This window comes from Strix aluco, chromosome 14, assembly GCF_031877795.1.
Source record: "Strix aluco isolate bStrAlu1 chromosome 14, bStrAlu1.hap1, whole genome shotgun sequence".
Taxonomy (NCBI): domain Eukaryota; kingdom Metazoa; phylum Chordata; class Aves; order Strigiformes; family Strigidae; genus Strix; species Strix aluco.
Window position 1 is genome coordinate 1,539,726 of NC_133944.1, and position 18,677 is coordinate 1,558,402.

General features: G+C 45.9%; 1 protein-coding gene across 1 annotated transcript in view; it reads left to right on the forward strand.

The window, feature by feature from the left end:
* The first annotated feature begins 1,525 nt into the window (after positions 1 to 1,525).
* Positions 1,526 to 18,677, forward strand: part of FANCA (FA complementation group A) — a 36,173-nt gene continuing 19,021 nt past the window's right edge. Inside the window, exons 1-20 of the mRNA XM_074839351.1 lie at positions 1,526 to 1,560; positions 1,624 to 1,750; positions 2,725 to 2,788; positions 3,214 to 3,356; positions 3,876 to 3,971; positions 6,099 to 6,172; positions 7,264 to 7,376; positions 8,064 to 8,146; positions 8,583 to 8,616; positions 10,907 to 10,973; positions 11,585 to 11,697; positions 12,621 to 12,697; positions 12,949 to 13,090; positions 13,659 to 13,792; positions 14,801 to 14,911; positions 15,361 to 15,456; positions 15,554 to 15,613; positions 17,076 to 17,164; positions 17,534 to 17,594; positions 17,690 to 17,739. Of these exons, the coding sequence (XP_074695452.1) occupies positions 1,526 to 1,560; positions 1,624 to 1,750; positions 2,725 to 2,788; positions 3,214 to 3,356; positions 3,876 to 3,971; positions 6,099 to 6,172; positions 7,264 to 7,376; positions 8,064 to 8,146; positions 8,583 to 8,616; positions 10,907 to 10,973; positions 11,585 to 11,697; positions 12,621 to 12,697; positions 12,949 to 13,090; positions 13,659 to 13,792; positions 14,801 to 14,911; positions 15,361 to 15,456; positions 15,554 to 15,613; positions 17,076 to 17,164; positions 17,534 to 17,594; positions 17,690 to 17,739 (1,769 nt within the window). The remainder of the gene's footprint in view (positions 1,561 to 1,623; positions 1,751 to 2,724; positions 2,789 to 3,213; positions 3,357 to 3,875; positions 3,972 to 6,098; positions 6,173 to 7,263; positions 7,377 to 8,063; positions 8,147 to 8,582; positions 8,617 to 10,906; positions 10,974 to 11,584; positions 11,698 to 12,620; positions 12,698 to 12,948; positions 13,091 to 13,658; positions 13,793 to 14,800; positions 14,912 to 15,360; positions 15,457 to 15,553; positions 15,614 to 17,075; positions 17,165 to 17,533; positions 17,595 to 17,689; positions 17,740 to 18,677) is intronic.

Here is an 18,677-nt window from a genome sequence, read left to right on the forward strand (position 1 = left end):
TCACCGCTCGCCAGCGCTGCCGGGAAGGGATTTCTCCCGCTCTCAGCAGTGAGTGCTGCTGACTCACCCGCTCTCAGGGACAGCACTGCAATAAAAACATCCCACAGCCAATTCCAGCACAGCGTTTTCAATGCCTGCAAACAGAAGGAAGCCTCCCGAATACCCGGGGTTGTCCACCTACCCGTACGCTGTCATCCTACCCATCATGAATTGCCACCTCCTGCCCTGAACCCTCTGCAGGACATGCTGACGGTGGCTAACGGTGTCTCCGGGAACAATCAGATGCGGCAACTGCGGAAAATCGCTGTGGAAGCTCCACGCTGATCCTTCTAAAACCTTTATTGCCCCCAGCAATGCCCGGCTGTGTGGGGCTGGTGATTTCTCCCCTTCTAGCCTCCTCTTGTCCCCTTCCTGGGGTGGTACAAGGGGCATGAAGCACCCTCACCTCCCAGGGAAGAGGGGCTACAAGGGGCCTGTTTCACCGCGAGAGCTGTCTGCAAGGAGACCATGGCCAGGGGTGGGACCTGGTCCCAAGGACACTGCTCTGGGAAGAGGCCTGAGAGACTGTGGATGTCCTGGATTGGGGGATGGCCACCGCCAGCCCTTGCAGCCCTGGCCCGGCTGGTCTGTCCCCGCTGTGCTGAGCCCCCCACAGCCAGGCTCCAGGCGGGCAGCTTCCCCTCAGGGCCTGTCAGGGGAAAGCCCTTCTCCTAGTGCCCATGTTGAGGCTGTGGCCTGAGCCACCCACCGCTGTCCCACACACAGTGCCTTTGCAGAGCGCATTTCCCTCTTTCCCTGCCCTACCCTAGTGTGTCCCCCCACATCTCACCTCACCCATCCCGCCCCACCGCCTGACACAACACTCCGGCCCCCCCCGCTCCACACCGACCGCCCTTCCCAACATGGCAGCCTCCGCCGCTGCCACTATCAAGATGGCGGAAAGGTGGGCGGGATCACGCCGCACTTCCAGCCAATGGGCGGAGGCAGCCTCCCCCCCGCGGGCAGCCAATGGCGGCGCAGGGCGGGCGGGTTTGTTTGGCGGGAAGGGGGCGGGCGCCGCCGTCATGGCGGGACCGGGCGGGCGGACATGGCGGGACCTGCTGGGTAGGTTCGGGCTGAGGCGGCGCCGGGGCTCCTCTAGTGAGCTCTTGGCCTGGCGCTTCCTGCAGGGACAGCGGCGTGGGAGGGAGGGGTGAATGTCCCCTCTCTGCCCTCATACACTCCCTTCTCCGGCCTGTGTGGTGCTCTGGGCTCCTGGCAGCCCCTCACCTCAGCTCCTCCTCAGCCCCGCTGCCCCTGCTCCTCCCAGGAGCCCTTTCCCAAAGTCTGGTGGCTTTCCTGTCTCCCTGCTGCATCTCCTGTCCTGGGGTGGGAGTGTCAGGGCAGCACTTTGGTTGCTTTAGGCCAAGGGCCTTTGGAGGCTGATGGCTGACAGTGGGCTGCTCGTGCTGAAGGCTGTGGGGCTTTGTTAGCAGAGCAAACCATGCAGAAACATCCTTTGCTGCTCCTGCCATGCTGCCGGCTAATGAGGGTCTGGCTGCGGCTGCCTTTGCCCTGTCGGTGAGGTGTGCTGACAGGGAGGTGTCCATGGGGGGCTGTCAGAGCAAGCTGTGGTTCTAAAAGAAATCCAAACTTCTCAGCAGGGAGAGCCAGGAAACGAAAAAACGCCTTTGGGAGTGGAGCAGAGCTCCAGGAAGCAGCTCTGCGCCTTCTGGATCACCATCAGAACCTGAATGACCTCCTCCTGGAGGTAGGAGCGGGCAGCTGGGGGGTAGTGGTCAGGCTGGGGATCGCTGGAGATCCCAGCTGGAGGTGGGATCCACCAGGGTCCCTCCTAGGGCAACTAGGGAATGAATGTCCTGGGAACACAGTTTTCATAATATGTGGAAAGAAAAAATGGCCCTGGAGGAGTAAGCTGAAGTTTAGAGGTCTATGTTGCAGAAATGAGCTTATTTTTTTTCCTTTATTCCTCTATGTTTTATTATTACGGACTAAAAATGGTTAAGCATGGTTTGGATTTGGGACAAAGGGAAATCCAGCACCTTTTTCTTGGGGTCAGAACTGGCTTCTTGTGAATGTAGGAAAAACAAATCAGTAGAGACTCTTGGGTTTTCTCTGAATTGCCAACCATTTCTGACTAATGTGACTGTCTTTATGAAAACCTAGGTCGTTTGCCTATATAGACGCTTGAGCCAACATTCTGACTTGGCCACATTCTACCTTCTCCTCACATGCTGGAGAAAGCTTTTGATTTTGATAACTTGAATAGACAATTCAAATACTTCCCACAGTTCAGCCACAAGGGTGTTTCTTTCTGTACAGAATATTTGCCTTTCTAAAAAGAAAAAAGGGGATTTAACTAGAAAAGGATCCAACATTTTGACACATTTCATCAAATATTCATGGCAGCGTGGCTTGGCAGAAGGGACTTGAAAGACTTCTGTTACTGATGCTGCTGCTGATCTGTTGCCTGACTGGAGACAAGTAACTTTGACCTGTATCATCTTTTCCCTGCATAAAATGAAAATAACTGTACTTATGTCTCTTGTGAAGTGCCCTGAAACCTCTGGTTTACCATGACCATGTGGCACTTGGTGTTGATTTTTGCATTAGTTTCTCCAGCCCCCAGGAGTGCCAGGGCTGCTCAGCATGCTTTAGAGGGAGTAGGTTTGTAAATCTGTGTAAGAGACATCTCAGACTGTTCTGTTTTTGTTTGGCTGCCAGGTGGAAGATTCAGTCAAGCCAGCTGGACAGGATGGCACAGAGCACCAGGAAGAATCATTTATAGGTGAGTGAAAGAGTAGCTATTGGAGACAGACGTGGGAAAGAACTTTTCCTCATGTACTGAAGCTTTGCCTGTTAAATGCAATCCCAGTTTTACTTTCTTTTTCATCCCATCCAGCTACTTGTCTGGTGATGACACCCCTGGCAAGGTCTGATCGTTGAGTATTTTGATTATTTGAAAGTGTTACTGTGAGGCCCACAAGACTAAAATACACAAATCTGCTTAGCAGGGGTATTCCACCTCTGCCCCTGTTTGTTCTGCCCCTGTTTTTTATGTACAGTAAAGGAATGATACATGGAAATGAAAATGATTTGCAACAAATGATATCTGTGCAGGAAGACTTGGGACTTCTGTCTTCACGGTCATGTGTTCAAACCCTTTTTTCTCCCATGCTGTCAACTTTCTGCTTTGGTTTTTTTTTCTTCCAGTCTCTGTTCTGCAGGAACAGGCCTCAAGATTGGGTGTACCCACAGCGATCTTGGCAGCCAGAAATGCTGTTACCAACATTGAGCGGATCTGCCAGGCTTCTGCAAGCCCCTCTCAAGTCCCACTGCTGAACTTGGACCAGAGAGTAAGGGAGAAGGTTTACATTTAGTTTATCAAGAAAAGAGTCATGTTAAGTTTGACTTTAACCCAGTTTTATCTGTTCTGATAAAGTCGCCCAAACACGTAGCACCTGAGCGGATGTTTATTCATTTAAATGTCCGATATGCTCACAGAGGTACGGCGTTCCTCTCCGATACACCAAAGTGGCTGGTTTTGACAGCTTGGAAATGAAGCTTTTTGTCTGTTGCTGAAGCGCTTGGCCTCTTTAATCCATGATCCCATCTTTATCGATGGTTTCAGTTTGGGGTGTAGCGGGGTGCAGTGACAGCCGGGTCACCCCTGAGGCGCTGTCAGGTGTTGCTGCTGTCAACATGGCTGCCTTTAGTTCAGCCTTAAGGTGAAAAGTCTGGGCCTCTCCCATGAATTCTCTCCACCATTCAAGCCTTTAAAATGCAGTAAACAGGGAAAAGCAAGAAATTGTTTTTCTAAGAATGTGTTATTTACAAAGGAAATGATTTCTGCTTCATTTCTGGGGTGATGCCAGAAGAGGTTGTCTTGCTTGCTTCAAACGGTCAAGGATTTGCTGGCGAACAATGTGTTCTGTCGCTCCCTCTTCTGTCAAGAAATGTGGAAAATGAAGGTAAGAACTCGTGGAGAAATGTTGCCCTGTTACAGACCACTTAGACTTCATCTGTGGGATGTGGTAGCCTGTTTTCAACCCTCCTCTCCCATGAAGGCCAGAGATAACTGTTAAATGGACTAGGGAAGTGCTGTGATTTCCGTTGTTTCCCTTCATGTTTTTTTTGGTGGCCTAGAGCAGTCTTGCCCCTGCTTATCTCTGCTTTGGTCGACTGCAGTTGTGAACTCCTCCTGAGAATGACTGTGGTCTTTCTGACCTTTCAAAAGCATGAGCTGGATGATAGATGGTGGGGTTTTTTTGTTTTGTTTATTTTAAAGCAAGTTCACTTGGACCTTCCTTACCTCCGTAGTGGGATTTGCTTTTTTAAAGAGGACTCGGTAGAGGTTTGGAAGTAGGTGAATTATTAAAATTGTGTGGCCACTTCTGAGAAACTGCCACAGAGGACAGTTGGCAGCATCTTGGTGATGAAACGTTGGTTTTCATTTAACTCTTTCCATTTGTACTCAGCATGGCTGGTCCTCCCCAGGAGGCAGCTAGCCAGGACATGGCAATACGGTGTCTGGGGTTACAGCATGGGTAACGGGATTAAACTCCTCTGAGGTGACACCGCAGTTAACAGAAGCTGTTAAAGGGGGGATCGTTTTCTTTCCTATTTAGCTTCACCGCCTTACCGTGATCGATGAAGTGTGCTAATAACTTTCCATCAGCTGGCATGTCGGTTTGGTGCCTGGGCTAAGCAATCCCGATTGATTGACCAGGCAGTGCTGAAGCTCCCAGCTGGCACTGGGGTGGTGCAGTCCCAGAAGTCCTTTACGTGCTTTGCCAGCGATCTTCGGTGCGTCTTGGGTGTTCTGGTTCTCTGCTCTGTTTATCTGGGAATGGTGATAAGCCTCAGGGAGTTCATGCAGAAAATGGTTTGAGAGAAATACGATAGCCGATAACAGGTTGCATTGCTTCACAAATGTGTTGTCTTGATTCCATTTGGGTGGTTTGTTTTCTTGAGATAAGTGATGCTCTAAGTGGATTTAAGGACTTTTTGTGAGTGGGATAGTTTTTGTTGCTTGCTGCTCTGGTGGGAAAGAAGGAAGCGGCTGATCTGCCAGGATAAAGAGGCGTGCTCTAGTCTCAAATATCCGATCCTGGGCTGCAAACAGAATCCCGTGTGTTTTGTAGGCTGATCAAGATCTCCTCGTTCTCGGGTAGACATGGAGATCAAGTGCTGCTGTGTAATTGAGATTGTTACAGTAAAGAATTAGGTTGTCGAAGACAAAGTGAGTGGGCGAGTCTAGGGTCATGCTACGAGGCAGCTGCTGGTCGCTGCAGAAAGCTTTTCTCCTGAATGGCTTGTGTGCCCAAGTCGCTCTTCCTTCACCAGGTGTGAGGCCTTTGTTTCTGTCTGGAGGCTGGAATGAGCCTTTATCCCTGCCAGGTGCACCCTGGAGTCCTGTTTTGCTGGCGCAGGACACGCTGCTCCAGCTGGGAGCTGGAGGGGATGTTGCAGGGAGGCACGAAGGGCGGCAGGTTCATCTGTGCAGAAGCCAGGCCTAGTGCCGATTTTGCCGCCGGCGAGCCTGGCGTTCAGGAGCGGGGCTGCCCGAGCAGTGGTGGCTTTTCCTCCATGTCCGTCGGCCTCTTCCCGCACGGTTGCAGCGCCTCTTCCTGTTGTCTCCTATTGGGAAATGGATTTGAGAGCGACAAACTCGCTTCACAGAGACTAATAAACGGCTAATAGGCTAAGCGATAATTCTCTAATCTGTTTCTGGATCTGAATTAACAAGACTTGAGACTTAGTGATGTTACCTGTTTCCTGCAATATCCACTGCTCCTTTGAATATACAGCATCAGCATTATTCCAGGGGAACCAAGATGGATATAATTATTACTTAACCGTGAAAATTTAAAATGATGATGCATCTACAACCCTAAACCATTCAAAATTTGTAGGAAGGAAAAATCAAGTATAATCATTCCTCATCTGGTATTTCCTATGTTGTCGTTTTAAAATTTGAGTAAGTTCTGGATAGTTTGAATAAATGGAATTTAGGGTTTTTTATATATATATATATATAGTTAGGGAAATGTTAACTGCAAAATGCAGCGTATGGCCTAATTGTGACATCTCGTTAGGAGCCTCCAGTGCTGGAAGCTGTGTGGCACCTGCACAGAGACAATGTCGTTGGACTGGGAGAGCTGCTGGAGAGGTGAGTAGAGGTTTATAGGTTTGCAGATGTATTTAATCTTTTAAAGCCTATTGAAATGTAATCGGGGATTAGTCATGAGTATTCTGGGGTAGGAATATAGTCGGATGCTGGCAAGTGCCCAGATCAGGGTTTAAGAAGTTACCCTGGGTTTGAGCGGGTACTCTGGGTTAATTAGTGCAGGTTAAGGTGTGGTGGCTGGTTGTTTGGCCGAATCAGCCGCACTGGGAAGCGAAACGCTTTGACGTGAGCCACTGCTGCAGAGCGGCCGAGGTGAAGCTTTAGGCCAAGCTTTGTTTCTCAGGCGCAGTGGGTGTGGGTGGTCTGCAGACAGCATGGGGGAGGACACGGTGACCCAGCTTCTCCAGCTCATTGGGCCCTACGTCCGGGTCTGCTGTGGAAACTCTCATTTAGCCCCTAAAAATCAGTGCTGGTCTTGATGAGGAGCCTGGCTTTGCAGAAGCTGTGTGCTTCTGTCTTCACAAACCCTCATGTTTCACTAAGGTTTGACAGAGTTAATCTCCAGAGAATAGTTATTCTAAGAATTGATTTTAATTTTTTCCCTATCCAGAGCTGACAGCTAAAACCAGTTATCCTTTGAGAAGTTCAGGTTGTTTTCTTATGGTGTCAAAGGAATGTCACAGCCATCTCTTAGGCTTTTGATATTGGTTTACTGTCTGTTAATGGGATGGGGAGAAAGCCTTTGGTGCCCACTGTACTTCAGATTTAAGGAAACCAAAGGGATAGATGACGAGCTTAATTTTTCTTTTTTTTTTTTTAGGCATTTTTATCTAAGTATCTTATAAATTGGAACTAGAGTCTTTCTTCTAGCCGAACTTTCTAAATGGAAATACTTTCATGTCAGACATGAGGAAATACTTGAACACACAATTTCACGCGTATTTTTTCCTTTGGAAGCGTTTGTGGAATCTCCTTATAAAGCAAATAAAACTCTTGCTGGCCCAAATGAAGGAAATGAAATGCCTCATGTAGAGCAGAGTCCTGCACAAATGATTCTTTCCTGAGTCCAAGAGGATGGTGGAGCCGAAACCCAAGCTGTAGCGGATCTTGAACATGCTTTTGTTTGTTCCCAGCGCCCCGGCCGGCCCTGCTGTGGTGGAGTGGCTGTGCAGCAGCCTCTGTGGCCTCTGTCAGCGGGCGGAGGAGGCCTCCGAGGACGCGGAGCGCGCCGGGCGCCTTCTCGCAGGCAAGGCTCTCACTGGGCGCTGGCGGAGCGGGGCCTGGGGCAATGCACAGCCTGCTGCAGGGGCTGTGCGAGTCAAGAGCTTGGAGGTGTGAAAACAGAGGCCTCGCTTTGTGTTTTCTCACCTCATTTCAGTGAGGGGAATATTGAATTTCTATATCTCCTTGAGTTACAGTGTCCAAGAAAGTGTAGTTGCAAGGTGTATGGGGCCAGGGATGATGTATTGAGAGTGTGACGCTCCTGCAAAGTGTCCGAGATATTTTGGACCAGAAATATTTACCAGTTCTGTTTCCCCCCTGTCATTTTCTATTATTTATTTGGTGGTTTTGTTTAGAAAAAAAATCACTACACAATTTGATTGAAGAGCTGTAGTCAGACCTCTGGACTAGTGCAGTTGGCCTGGTACAACCCATGTGAGTTCTGCAGTGGTAACGGAGTGTAAGACCTGTAAAGTCTTTAGTCTTTATAGTCCTTTAAGTTTCTGTGCTCCTTGCCATCCATTGTTCTAGGTCCTTTTGCCTGGGAGTAATTTTACTCCCAAGAAAAGAAATGATTCCTGCTGAGTGCTGTGTAGTGAACGAGGCTTTTCAGACACTGGTCCTACTGGGGGGCCGAGATGGGGAGGTGAAAGAGCGAGTGGTCTCTGTTGAAAAGGGGATGCTGAATCACTAATTCCTTCTTGATTCGCAGACTTGGCGATCGTGTTTCTTCAGAATGGCTTTCAGCAAACTTCAGAGCTGGGAAGGAAGTTGGAATTCAAGAAGGTCCCCTATGTAAGGACAAAACAAACCTATTTACAAATGGTTGTTTAAAAAAGTAGTTCCATTAGATACCTCTGTGCCTTGCTGAGCATAAAGAAATCAGAGCTCAGAGCAACAAAGAAAAGGTGGTGATCCAGGTGCTGGAGTGGGTGAGGAGGAAATGGTGAAACCAGAACAGAGGCTTTTTTATGGAGAATTTCTCTAAGGTGAGGCTTTTTAAGCTTCCTTGGTTTCCCCTTTTTTCCATTTGAATGTGAGGCATGGAATGCTGGTAAGCATGGGAAATGCCTGCCCTTGTGTCTGTTGTATCTGTCCTACAGCAGAGTGAGGTGAAAGTTAACCTTTAAATTAAGAGGGACAAAACTTCCCTTGAGTCAATTTACTTTTTCTGCACGTAACTGTAGCTCTCTTAAACTCTAAATGTTCTTAATTTCTCAATTTTGAACAGATCTGTCACGCTGTGTTACAAAGAATGTTGACATGTAAGTGTTTTTGTGATTCGTAGCTTTGTGCACTCACTGCTGTTTGCTAGACTTGCACTCCTTGTTCGTCGCTAAATCTCGAAGACATTGTTAAATCTCTAAGAAATCCTTTCCCAGGGATCCTTTTCCTCTCTTGTGCATAGTATTTATGTTGCTGATTTTATGTGCCTCTGCTCTCCCCTTCACTCTTGTAAAGTGAGTGTCTCCAAACACTGCAGATAATTTCTTGCCTTTTATGCTCGTTCATTTTGATGCTCCCAGGTGCAACATCAGGTAGATATCTGAGCTGCTTTTTAACAAGTTTGATTGGAAGCAATTGTAGCACAGAGGTTGGGCTAGGATATTTTTTTCTTAGTAAAGCAAACTTTGTAAAGTCCAAGTTCTGTGCAAGTAAGCTATTTCGCTGGCTCACAGTTTGGATTTAATGTCTTGTGAAACTTTTTTTTTTATGCTGAGCAAAGACATCTAATGTACATGTGTAGTCTTTAAGAACTGTCCCACGGACAACGTGCCTGTCTTGGCCTGGGCAGTCCTGCTGCTGCGAGCTCAGTGCATGCTTTGCATTGCAAATCCTCCTGTAGAAAGACTAAACACACACGAGGGATTTTTTTGTCTTGTGTCACAGATGATCTTCACGGTAAGTTGCTGTATGTGCTGTAGACTGGAGGAAGTGTCCACTTACCTCTCCTCACCTCCACTTACACCTACCCACATGCCCTACACCCATGTATTAGTATAATCTGACTGTGTGGCTGCTGTTACTTTCCAGTTTCCTTAGTGACAGCACTTTACCACTCTTCTTGCTGGCGTGTTTCAGCAACGCGCTCAGCGCTGCTGCAGAGGTTAGTGCTTTTCCTCTGCTGTAAGATGACTGAGAACCAGGACACAATGCCAGGACTGCTCCCCTCTTCTGCCACCCTGGTCCCTTACCCATCTCTTGCAGGGAGCTTTGTCTGTAGACAGAGATGCCTTACAGACCTTGCGGAGCGCTTCTAAAAAGGCAAAGCTGTAAGAGAAGTGCTTTCTTATTTAATATGTGTGAGTCCCAGTACTTGAAAAATAACCCTTATAAACACAGGGCTAGGGGGATTTTGGAGGAAGAGGAGCAGGCTGTTGGCAGTCAGACAGGAGTCTGCTAACCTGCTCTTCATTTGACCTTCACGTTTGTGCAGCCCACACTGCTGCTGACTTGCAGTCTGTGTGTCTGAAAATTATATTAAATGAGTTTTATATGAGGTATTTTTATTAGTGTATACTTTTGGGTCACCTTTGAGGGGTTTCCCTTAACTAATCAGCTGCTTTGAAGAATGTTAGGATTCTTTATGTAAAATAATTCATTATTAATGAAGACCTTCACAGGAGGAGAAGGACAGGCTGAGAGTAGCATGGGAGCACTGTGCCTCTTAGTACTGGGCTTGCTGTATTGAACTGCTGTGCCTGAGCATAAGTAGAATTTATCTTTTTCTCTGTTCTCCTCTACTTAACCTTAAAGTATTCCTCAGCAGGGGAGGAGGGTGCTGCGTACTAATGCCAAAGGCATGTGAGGGATGCCTGTTTTGCTCCTCCAGCTCAGTATTAATGTTAAAAGCAGCATCTTTTGAATGTAGGATGGGACAAGAAACAAAAAAATGCTGCTGCAGCAGCCTGTAAAGCAAAGGGTCTCTCAGTGTGTGGGCTTTGAGCGGTGTAGGCTGATGGTCAAGGCAATGTGCTGCCAACCTGTTTGACCTCTCACCGGTCATTTTTGGGGCAAATCTAGCTTTTGAAGGAATTTCTGCTGGGCAAATGTAACATGAGGTCCCACTGCTGTTACAAATGTGTGGCACTTGCAGCAGTGTGCGTTTTGTTTGCAAGGATGGTTAAGACCGTTGTTTCCAGGGGTTGTTAATTCGAAGCCTGCTTGTGCAAATCCCTGCCTCCAGACAGACTTTTCTCTCCTGCAGCTTTGCAGTACTCGCTCTCGCAGATGCACTGCACAATTAGGATTGGGTTTGGAAATTAACTACTAATTTATGTGCATTTTTAGATGGCTTAATTATTAGCACATTCTTGGGAGTGCTTTTAAATTGGTTCAAGGTTAATAGTTTTTGAGTCTCTGTGTCACTTTTGAAAAAAATTCATAAGAATTTAATGCTGCTGAATGGCTTCTGCATATTTTCCTAATGGGGTCACCTTCTTAAAGGTGCACAAATTGCTTGTTCCTGTTAGTTCCTGTGTGTTGTTTAGTGTCACAGTTCCTTCCACTTCCATTCCTTTCATGGTGTTTGTGTGTCTTTATTTTGGGGTACAGGGGTGCTTGATGCTGTTGGTAAAGAGAAGCAGGAAGATGTTTCCACGTTGCAAGCTATGAGGTTCTGGTAAGAAATGCTGCTCCCCTGAATAATGTCAGGAGAAGGTTTTTTTTTATCCACTGTTACACACTTGTTACTGAGATAGAGGGAATGTTGTGGGTTTTTTTGATTTATTTACACCTGCACCGGCCTCCTCAGTGCTACTCATGTTTAGTATTCTCTCTAATAAAATATGTGTAAATGAAAATACTTGTAAAAAGATAAGTGTCAGGTTGGAAAGGGTGTTCTGGCAGGGCTGGAACCAGCCTTGGAGCACCCTCTTGGCATTGTGGCCAGTTTTCCCGGTCAAGTTTTTTCACTCTGCTTCTGAGCAGAAACACCTGGAAGGTGCTGTCATCTTCTCCTCTAATTCCTGCTTCCAAACCCATTTTTTATAACAACTTTGTACAAGTCAAGCCAGTCCTGTTCTGTGCAGGGGTATACATCAGACTCAGGTTTGTAAATCTGATAACTACATAATATTGAGTAACCAATAGATGTTTTTAAAAATATGAAACAGTATATATCTCTGGCAATGTTATAAGATGTAGCAGAAAAATGAGTCATTCACCCTAATCAGCACCTGGTTGATCACACTTCCTGTGCGTTGTTTCTGAATATTTCCTTGTCATTTGTAGGCTGAATGTGTTCAGTGTGTCAGTTTATAAGAGTGCGGTTCATCCGGATTCCTTGCAGCAGTTTTTTAGACACACCCTGACCGAGGTTCTTACCTACAACCCATTGTTGAAAGGTAGGAATAGGCGGGGAGAGGTGAGTGTCTCCAGGGTGTGTTACGGTGTGTCCCGAGCTCCATCCCACCCGCGCCTCCCTGAATGGGCTCCAGCCTGGAGGACCCAGAGAAGCTGCCTGACTCCCCAGCAATTTCCCAGATCACACACACAAAAAAATCCATCTGGGCTTTAGAGGGCTTGTAGTTCGGGAGAAAACTTTAGGTGGAAAATCAGTGCCTTCCAACAGAGCTTCAGCCAACGGCTCGTTAACAGATATTTGGAGTAAAATCTAATAGCAGCCTTTGCAGATCTGACGGACATGGGAGAGCTCTGGCCAAAGGGGAAACTGGGTGGGAGAGGTGGTTCTGCAAAGAACCTGGAGCTAAAATAGTCTGGTCCCTGTGTGCCTTTGGGTTTAAGCACAAGACATGTCCTTTCTCTGCTGACTGGGTGTTTCTTTTGGTAGATTAGAGGTAAAGGCAGGAAGGCTTCTAATCCAGGATTGGTAATTGTGAAGCTTGAGCTTTTTAGGAAGAAATATGTTTGGGTTACAAAATCTCTCTGGTAAAATCACTCTGGGCTGTGATCTGGAGCTGCTTGCCTGTTGTGTGGGAGAGTGGTGTCATTGCCAGCTTCCAGCAGAAAGAGATTATTGAGGAAAAAGATGATTCCTTGCTGATTCTCTGGGCGTGTGCTATGCTGGCCTGCGAATGTGCGATCGCAAGAGCAGCTTTGAGATGACAGTGCTGTAGTGAAATGGCACGGTCCTTGTTGCCACAGTCCGTGTTCCAAAGACAAATGGGAGAGAGGGGATTTCAGTGGGCAGTTTTTAATGTCTCTGGCTGCCAAAGCCAAAGGGAAATCTTGCCGGGTTAACTTATGTGTTTTTAGTGTATTTTAAAATCTATTGCTGAAGAGTAAACTTTTCTTTTTCTGGATGCAGTGTCTGATGCCATCCATATGCAGAAAGAGTGGAGCTTCACAAGAACTTGTTCGCTGCTCACTACCTTGTATCGCAAAGTATGTCCTCCTGGTTTTGCAAAGAGAACTTTTATTTCAATGAATATAAACCAAACATAATATCTGAAGTGAGGTTATTTAAAACTAGTGCGTTCCAGTTGCAGAGTCTAAACCAACTGCCAGCTACCAAATGCAGGCTAGCTTTTGAAAAAGTCATGCAAAAGACATCTGCATGTTAATCCTGACAGTGTATTTCACTCTTACGGGTGGCTGGATGGCGCAGCTAAAATGAATGGCGATCCCTCTTCCAGCTCTTCGTGGCACTCAGTGCGAAGGACTCCATCTGCCAGCTGCAGCAAGTGCTGGAGACTCGCGAAGTGAACTGGCAGCATGTGCTGTCCTGCGTTTCCACGCTGGTAGTCTGTCAGGCTGAGGCTGAGCAGCTCTTCAAAGGTGAGTAGGTCTTGGCAAGCCTGCGAGCCAACGCGTGCTTCTTGCTCCTCAGGTCCTGCAGAGGGAAACCGTGCCGACTGCTGCAGCCACAGACTCGTGGTTGCTGTTTTGAGATTCCTGCATGGAAAAGAACAGCAGAAAATCTGCTTTTCCGTTCGTTCCATGTCAGCGGTGACGTGAATGCCAGGCTTTGTGCCTGACGCTTCTCAAACTTCGTGTACAGCTAAGAGTGGTTATTTGATAATTATCCTCATTATTAATGGGAGTAGATTACTGAAGCTTAGTTCTTCTGTCTCACCTTTGCTACCAGACCTTGTTTATTAGAGTTTCTTATGGATTATCTCATTGCTGGACTCCCTACAATTCTTGCAGGTTGAAATCCTAGAGTATTTGGGCACTGAAAGTGCATGAAAAAATATAAGCGAGTCCCAAAGGTTCCCCAAGCTGCAATACACATCCTTCTTTATGTGGCAGATGTTTTGTCACCGATATTTGTTTTCATTTACTGTAGAAAATTACAGCACAGCTGTCAAGAGCAAAGTTTGAGGATATTGTTTTATATTTCTAGATCTACTGAGCCATCTCCTGATAAAGGCCTTTGAGAATTATGATATGGAAAATATGATCACCGCGTTCCTGATAGCTCGGCAGGCTGCTCTAGAGGGCCCTGCCGTGTTCATGCCGTACTCTGAATGGTTTAAGGTAAGACTAAATGAGGCCTGGCTGGTAATCTTTGTTTTAAGTGTGTGAGATTCCTGTGCAGAAGGAATGTTCTGCTCTCCAGCAAAACCCTAATTTTAGGTTATAGCCAGGAATTAGAGAGAGGAGAAGAAAAAAAAAAAATAGAGTAGTAAGTGATTGTATTGGTATTAGGAATGATTTAATATTTATTACTGCCTTTGTGTCTGCAAGGAATATATTTATTTGGCTTTCTCCAGTCTTCCCTCCTTTCATCTTTTAAGTCCATCCTGCCTTCTCTAGTTATTTGTCAGGAATGCAGACATGTAATTCCTGTTATAATCATAATCTTGGATGTATTTCAGTATCTTGATAACCAGCACTGTTGTTATTGCATAAGTTGGGGGTTATTGCAGATGAAGCATTCCTATTTCCTGGATGTTTGCATGCAGCTGTAATTGCTGTGTTTGACCTTATAGATAATTGGTTGTTAGCTTTTAGCTGTAAACATGTAGGTATTTTAGGTATGCAAATCTCCCCATAATTTAAACCTTTGTTTAATTCCTTTGTATGAGTTTGCAAATATGAGCTCAGCCTTTGCTGGTAGTTTTCAGAATGTATCAAAAGGCAAACTGCTTATGTTCTGTATAGTCTCAGACTGGCTTATTTTCCTTATAATGCCAGATAAAGCCGTGTAGAAACTGGCAGATTTGTGGTTCCCTGATGAATCTTGATCCTTTGGTGCAGTTTGGTGTTGCCTTAACTCCTTGAAGTGTTGTTCTCACGGTAGAACATCAGAATGAGCTTTGAGCATGGCAGGCTTTCTGGAAACCAGACAAAGAAACTCAAAGAAAACTTCCGTAGAGACTTCTATAAACTTTCTCTGGAGACTTTTCTCCAGAAAGCTTCTCTTGCTGGAAAGCAGATAACAGTAGTGGATGTCTGGGGTTTGTGTGCCGAGTTCAGCGCAGTGCCGGGATGGGGATCTTCCCCGCGCTGCAAGGCTGCGATGACATTTCCCCCCCGTTTCAGGCGTCCTTCGGGAACGCTGGTGGTCGCCACGGGAGCGGTAAGAAAGCTCTGGTCTTCCTCTTTGAGTTCTTGTCAGAGCTGGTGCCCTTCGAAGCAGCGCCCTACCTGAAGGTGAGAAGATGCCGAGAGAGATGGTTTTCTAAAGACTGACCCGAATTGCTCCAAAGTGAACGTACTTGTGCCTTTGCCCAGGTCCAGCTTATTGTTAACGTTGTTACAGTAATTACATTACTTCTGATACATTATTGAAAACCTTTTCTCCCTGAAATAAGGAAGTACAAGATTCTTCTATTTACTTGACCAGAAGGAGAATTCCTTTCATGGAGTTAAATTTAAACCCTTCTGCATTTTGTTTGGGTGTTGGTGGTATGTGTTGGTATGTTGGCATTTTGTTTGGCTATTTGTTGGTATGTTGGTTGCCATGAAAACAGCTTATCTTAAAATGAGCAATAACATCATCTTTGGTGAATATTTGAGGTAAATGATTGTAAACATTAATGGGAATTTTACACTACCTTCCTGTAAAAATGGCAAATCTTCTTGTGAATCTCACATTTCAGGTCCATATAATGTACCCACCTTTTGTGCCAACAAAACATCGGTCCATCCTCTTGGAGTACATCACTCTGGCTAAAACCAGACTGGCTGACCTCAAGGTTAGTAAAAATTGTCTCTCTGAAAAGAGTTCTTTCTGGATCTGCCAAAATACTAGCGCTGTTGTGACCCTGTGCCTCTCTCTGTCACCCCACACAGGTTGCTATAGAGGATATGGGGCTCTATGAAGACTTGTCTTCCACAGATGAGTCTGTGCAGGTACTGCTGCTCTGTCAAACCATTTTCTCACCAGTTGTGCCCCTCTTCCTCTGGAAAAGAGCTTGGGCTGTCCACCTCTCTGCCATTCCTACTAAGTTTGAGCACGCTGTCAAATTGTCTCCAGCGTTAAGACAGGGGTTAGTGGCCATAAATATGCAGATTCTCCCCAGATTTCATGAAAACCAGACTTACATAGAGGACAAACAGACTGTGATGAGTATTCCGTGATGAGGCTGCAGAGGAACTCGGCAATTAGCCAGCCAGCTACTGGCCAAGCAACACCTATGTTAGCCACACAGTCAGCACCTGATGTTGGAAGCCAGGGAAGCGCTGGCTGCCTCTTGCCCATCCTGTACTGCGGGGCAGAGAAAATAAATGGAGAGTTCTGTGGGGGAGGATTTAAAGGACAAAGGGAGATCTCGTGGTGGTGTATGGTGTGGGGATGTGTAGCACAGGTTTGCAGGAACTGGGGCTGAGTTAGCTCTGCCGATTGACCAGCACATTGCAGTGGTGACACTCCCCACTATGGATCTGCTCCCAATGATTTGATCACATAGCAAAGCATTTTATATATATCTTGATTCTTTTCAGTGCAGCATGTCATCTCGGTGTTGTATTCAAAGTGCTCATATTTAAAGGAGATTTGGGGAGGGAGTCTACAGTCTGCAGTTTCACGCTGTGGTTCTGATAAGTTTTGGGTAACAACAATAATTGATAAGGAAGCATTTGGCTCTGTTGCTCCTCCCTGTATATTGATCATGAGTGTGACAGTCTGGGGGCCCCTATTTATGCAGCCAGTCATCTGGAGCACCTGAAATGCAGGCTGCTGAAGGGATGCTTGCATAGACTGCAATGAAATCTAGTCCTGTGGTGAACTGAAAGTTATAAGTGAAGATTTCATTTAATTCCTTCCAAGTCCAATCTGTTTGTCTGTTGAGAAACTGGCCTGGGTTGTTGGGGTCTTAAGATGTTTTATGGCTCTGACAAGAGAAACCCGGGGAGGCAATCCCTCTGCCTGGAGTGTAGTAGCACGGCTGGAGGTGAAGATTACGGGCCTTAATTCTAAGTGTAGAAAGTAAAATAGAATAACAAGAAACCAAATTTGGAACAGAAAAGATACTGTCCCCATTGGGACAATTGAATAAACATTGTGACATTAAGCAGGGGTATCTGCTGCAGGTGCTGGAGGATGCATGTACAGAGCTCCACGGACGTTTGGGCTGACCCAGAATAGCTGTGATTTAGAACAGCCTTATCGAGGCAGGCTGATGGTTCAGGCCCGGTTTCTCCATCCTGCAGTTTTTCTCTGCATATCAGGTCACTCTTGTTACTCAGTTGCGTTCGTTCAGTCGCTTCCCTTCACAGCCCAGACAACTGTTGCTGACCCTGAAAGAACAAGCAGAGCAGATTATTGTCATTCTTGATTTCTCACATCTTTCTCATTGTTACTTGTGTGAGCCAGCCCCAGGGCCAGGCACTTCGTGATGTTGAAAAGGCCCTTCAAATATTTGAAAACACAAGGAAGATCCCAACATCTGTGATAGAAGCCAGGTATTGTGTGCTTTTCAAGTCTTCTTGTTGTTAGCAATAATAATAATAATAATAATAATAGCCAAGTCTGGATCAAAATAACAAAACAAGAAAAATTCTTTGGTAGTCATCTAAATAGAGGCTATTTATGCAGGGAGTGAAAAGGCATATGCACACCTGCAAGAGAAGTTCACAATTATTATAATAAATAAAAAGCAAGATTCAAGAAATAAATCACTGTTGGCTAATCTGAACTTGACTTGTCTGTGGCTATGCCCGTTACCATGGATATAGCTTATTTGCAGGAGCTGGATTAATTCTTGAGGTAATGAGATGGCTCTTGCAGCTTTGGCATTGTTAATATTTTGCTGTATTTCTTTTCTGTCTCAGTATTTTCAGGCGACCGTATTATATTTCCTGGTTTCTTCCTGCTTTGCTCAGGCCACGTGTGGTTAGTATTTGGTTTGGGCTTTTTGATCCTCCCATTTAGATGTGTGTTTGCAGACAGGTCATTTGTGCCTAACCTGCCTGTTTTTTTTGTTGCAGCTCCCTAAAACCCCAGACGTGCACATGGCTTTTATAGATTCTTTAAAGAGGTATTGAAACTTCCCAGTGTTATTTTCTGTGCTTCTGGACTCTCTCATCAAAACGTTTGGCTTTATGTCAGATTATTGGAGGCTCTGACACCTTGCTTACAAAACGCTGAGTGCTGGCCAAGCTTTGTGGCTTGTAGGTTGTGGAGGGGGTGGCTTATCTGTGTAGGTGAATGTCTTCAGTTCTGTAATTAGTCCTCTGGCCACTGTGAAACCATTATCTAGGAGGAGTCCCATGCAGCCCTCTGACTGCAGGCCAGATATATTTTTATGCAAACTTTGGAGGATACTGCTGAATATAAAATTTCACCAGGAAGAATAGTCCCCTTGTCAAAGTCTCTCCTCTCTTTGGGAGAGGATATGGGAGAAGGGGAAGGTGAAACTTAAGTGTCCGTTAATGCTTTATGAGCTGCTCTTAAGGGACACCAGGATAATGCCCCAGGAGAACGCAGCTCCTCTCAGAACTCAAGCTTGTCCTGTATGCGTGTTGAAAAGTGCTTTTCTGCATTGCAGAAACAGCTTTATTTTAAATCCAGTAATTCCTCTGTAACCCGTCATGAAGAAAAAATGTTTGCAACACTGCCTACAAATGAGGCATTTGGTCCTGCCTTGTCATTCCAGTCTGACTCTAGAAAAGACTGGATCATTTTTTAAAATTAAAGTTGTAAGGGAAGCAGCTGAGTTCTAGGGAGCCTCCTGTAATATGTTTTTGGTGCTGAGGGCCTGTGAGGGGTGGAGGTCAAACTTTGGTCTCCGTCACGTCAGCGTTTTAGATGTGCGAATACTGCACGTCTCATGACTTGCACTCTTATGTGATCTTAGACGCGTACTAGATATGAAACTAGTATTAATGTGTGAATTAATAATATATAGAGAGTATTGTTTTTGTGTAGTGTGTGTTATACATGTATTAATACTTGCTAAGAAAGCCTGGGATATAA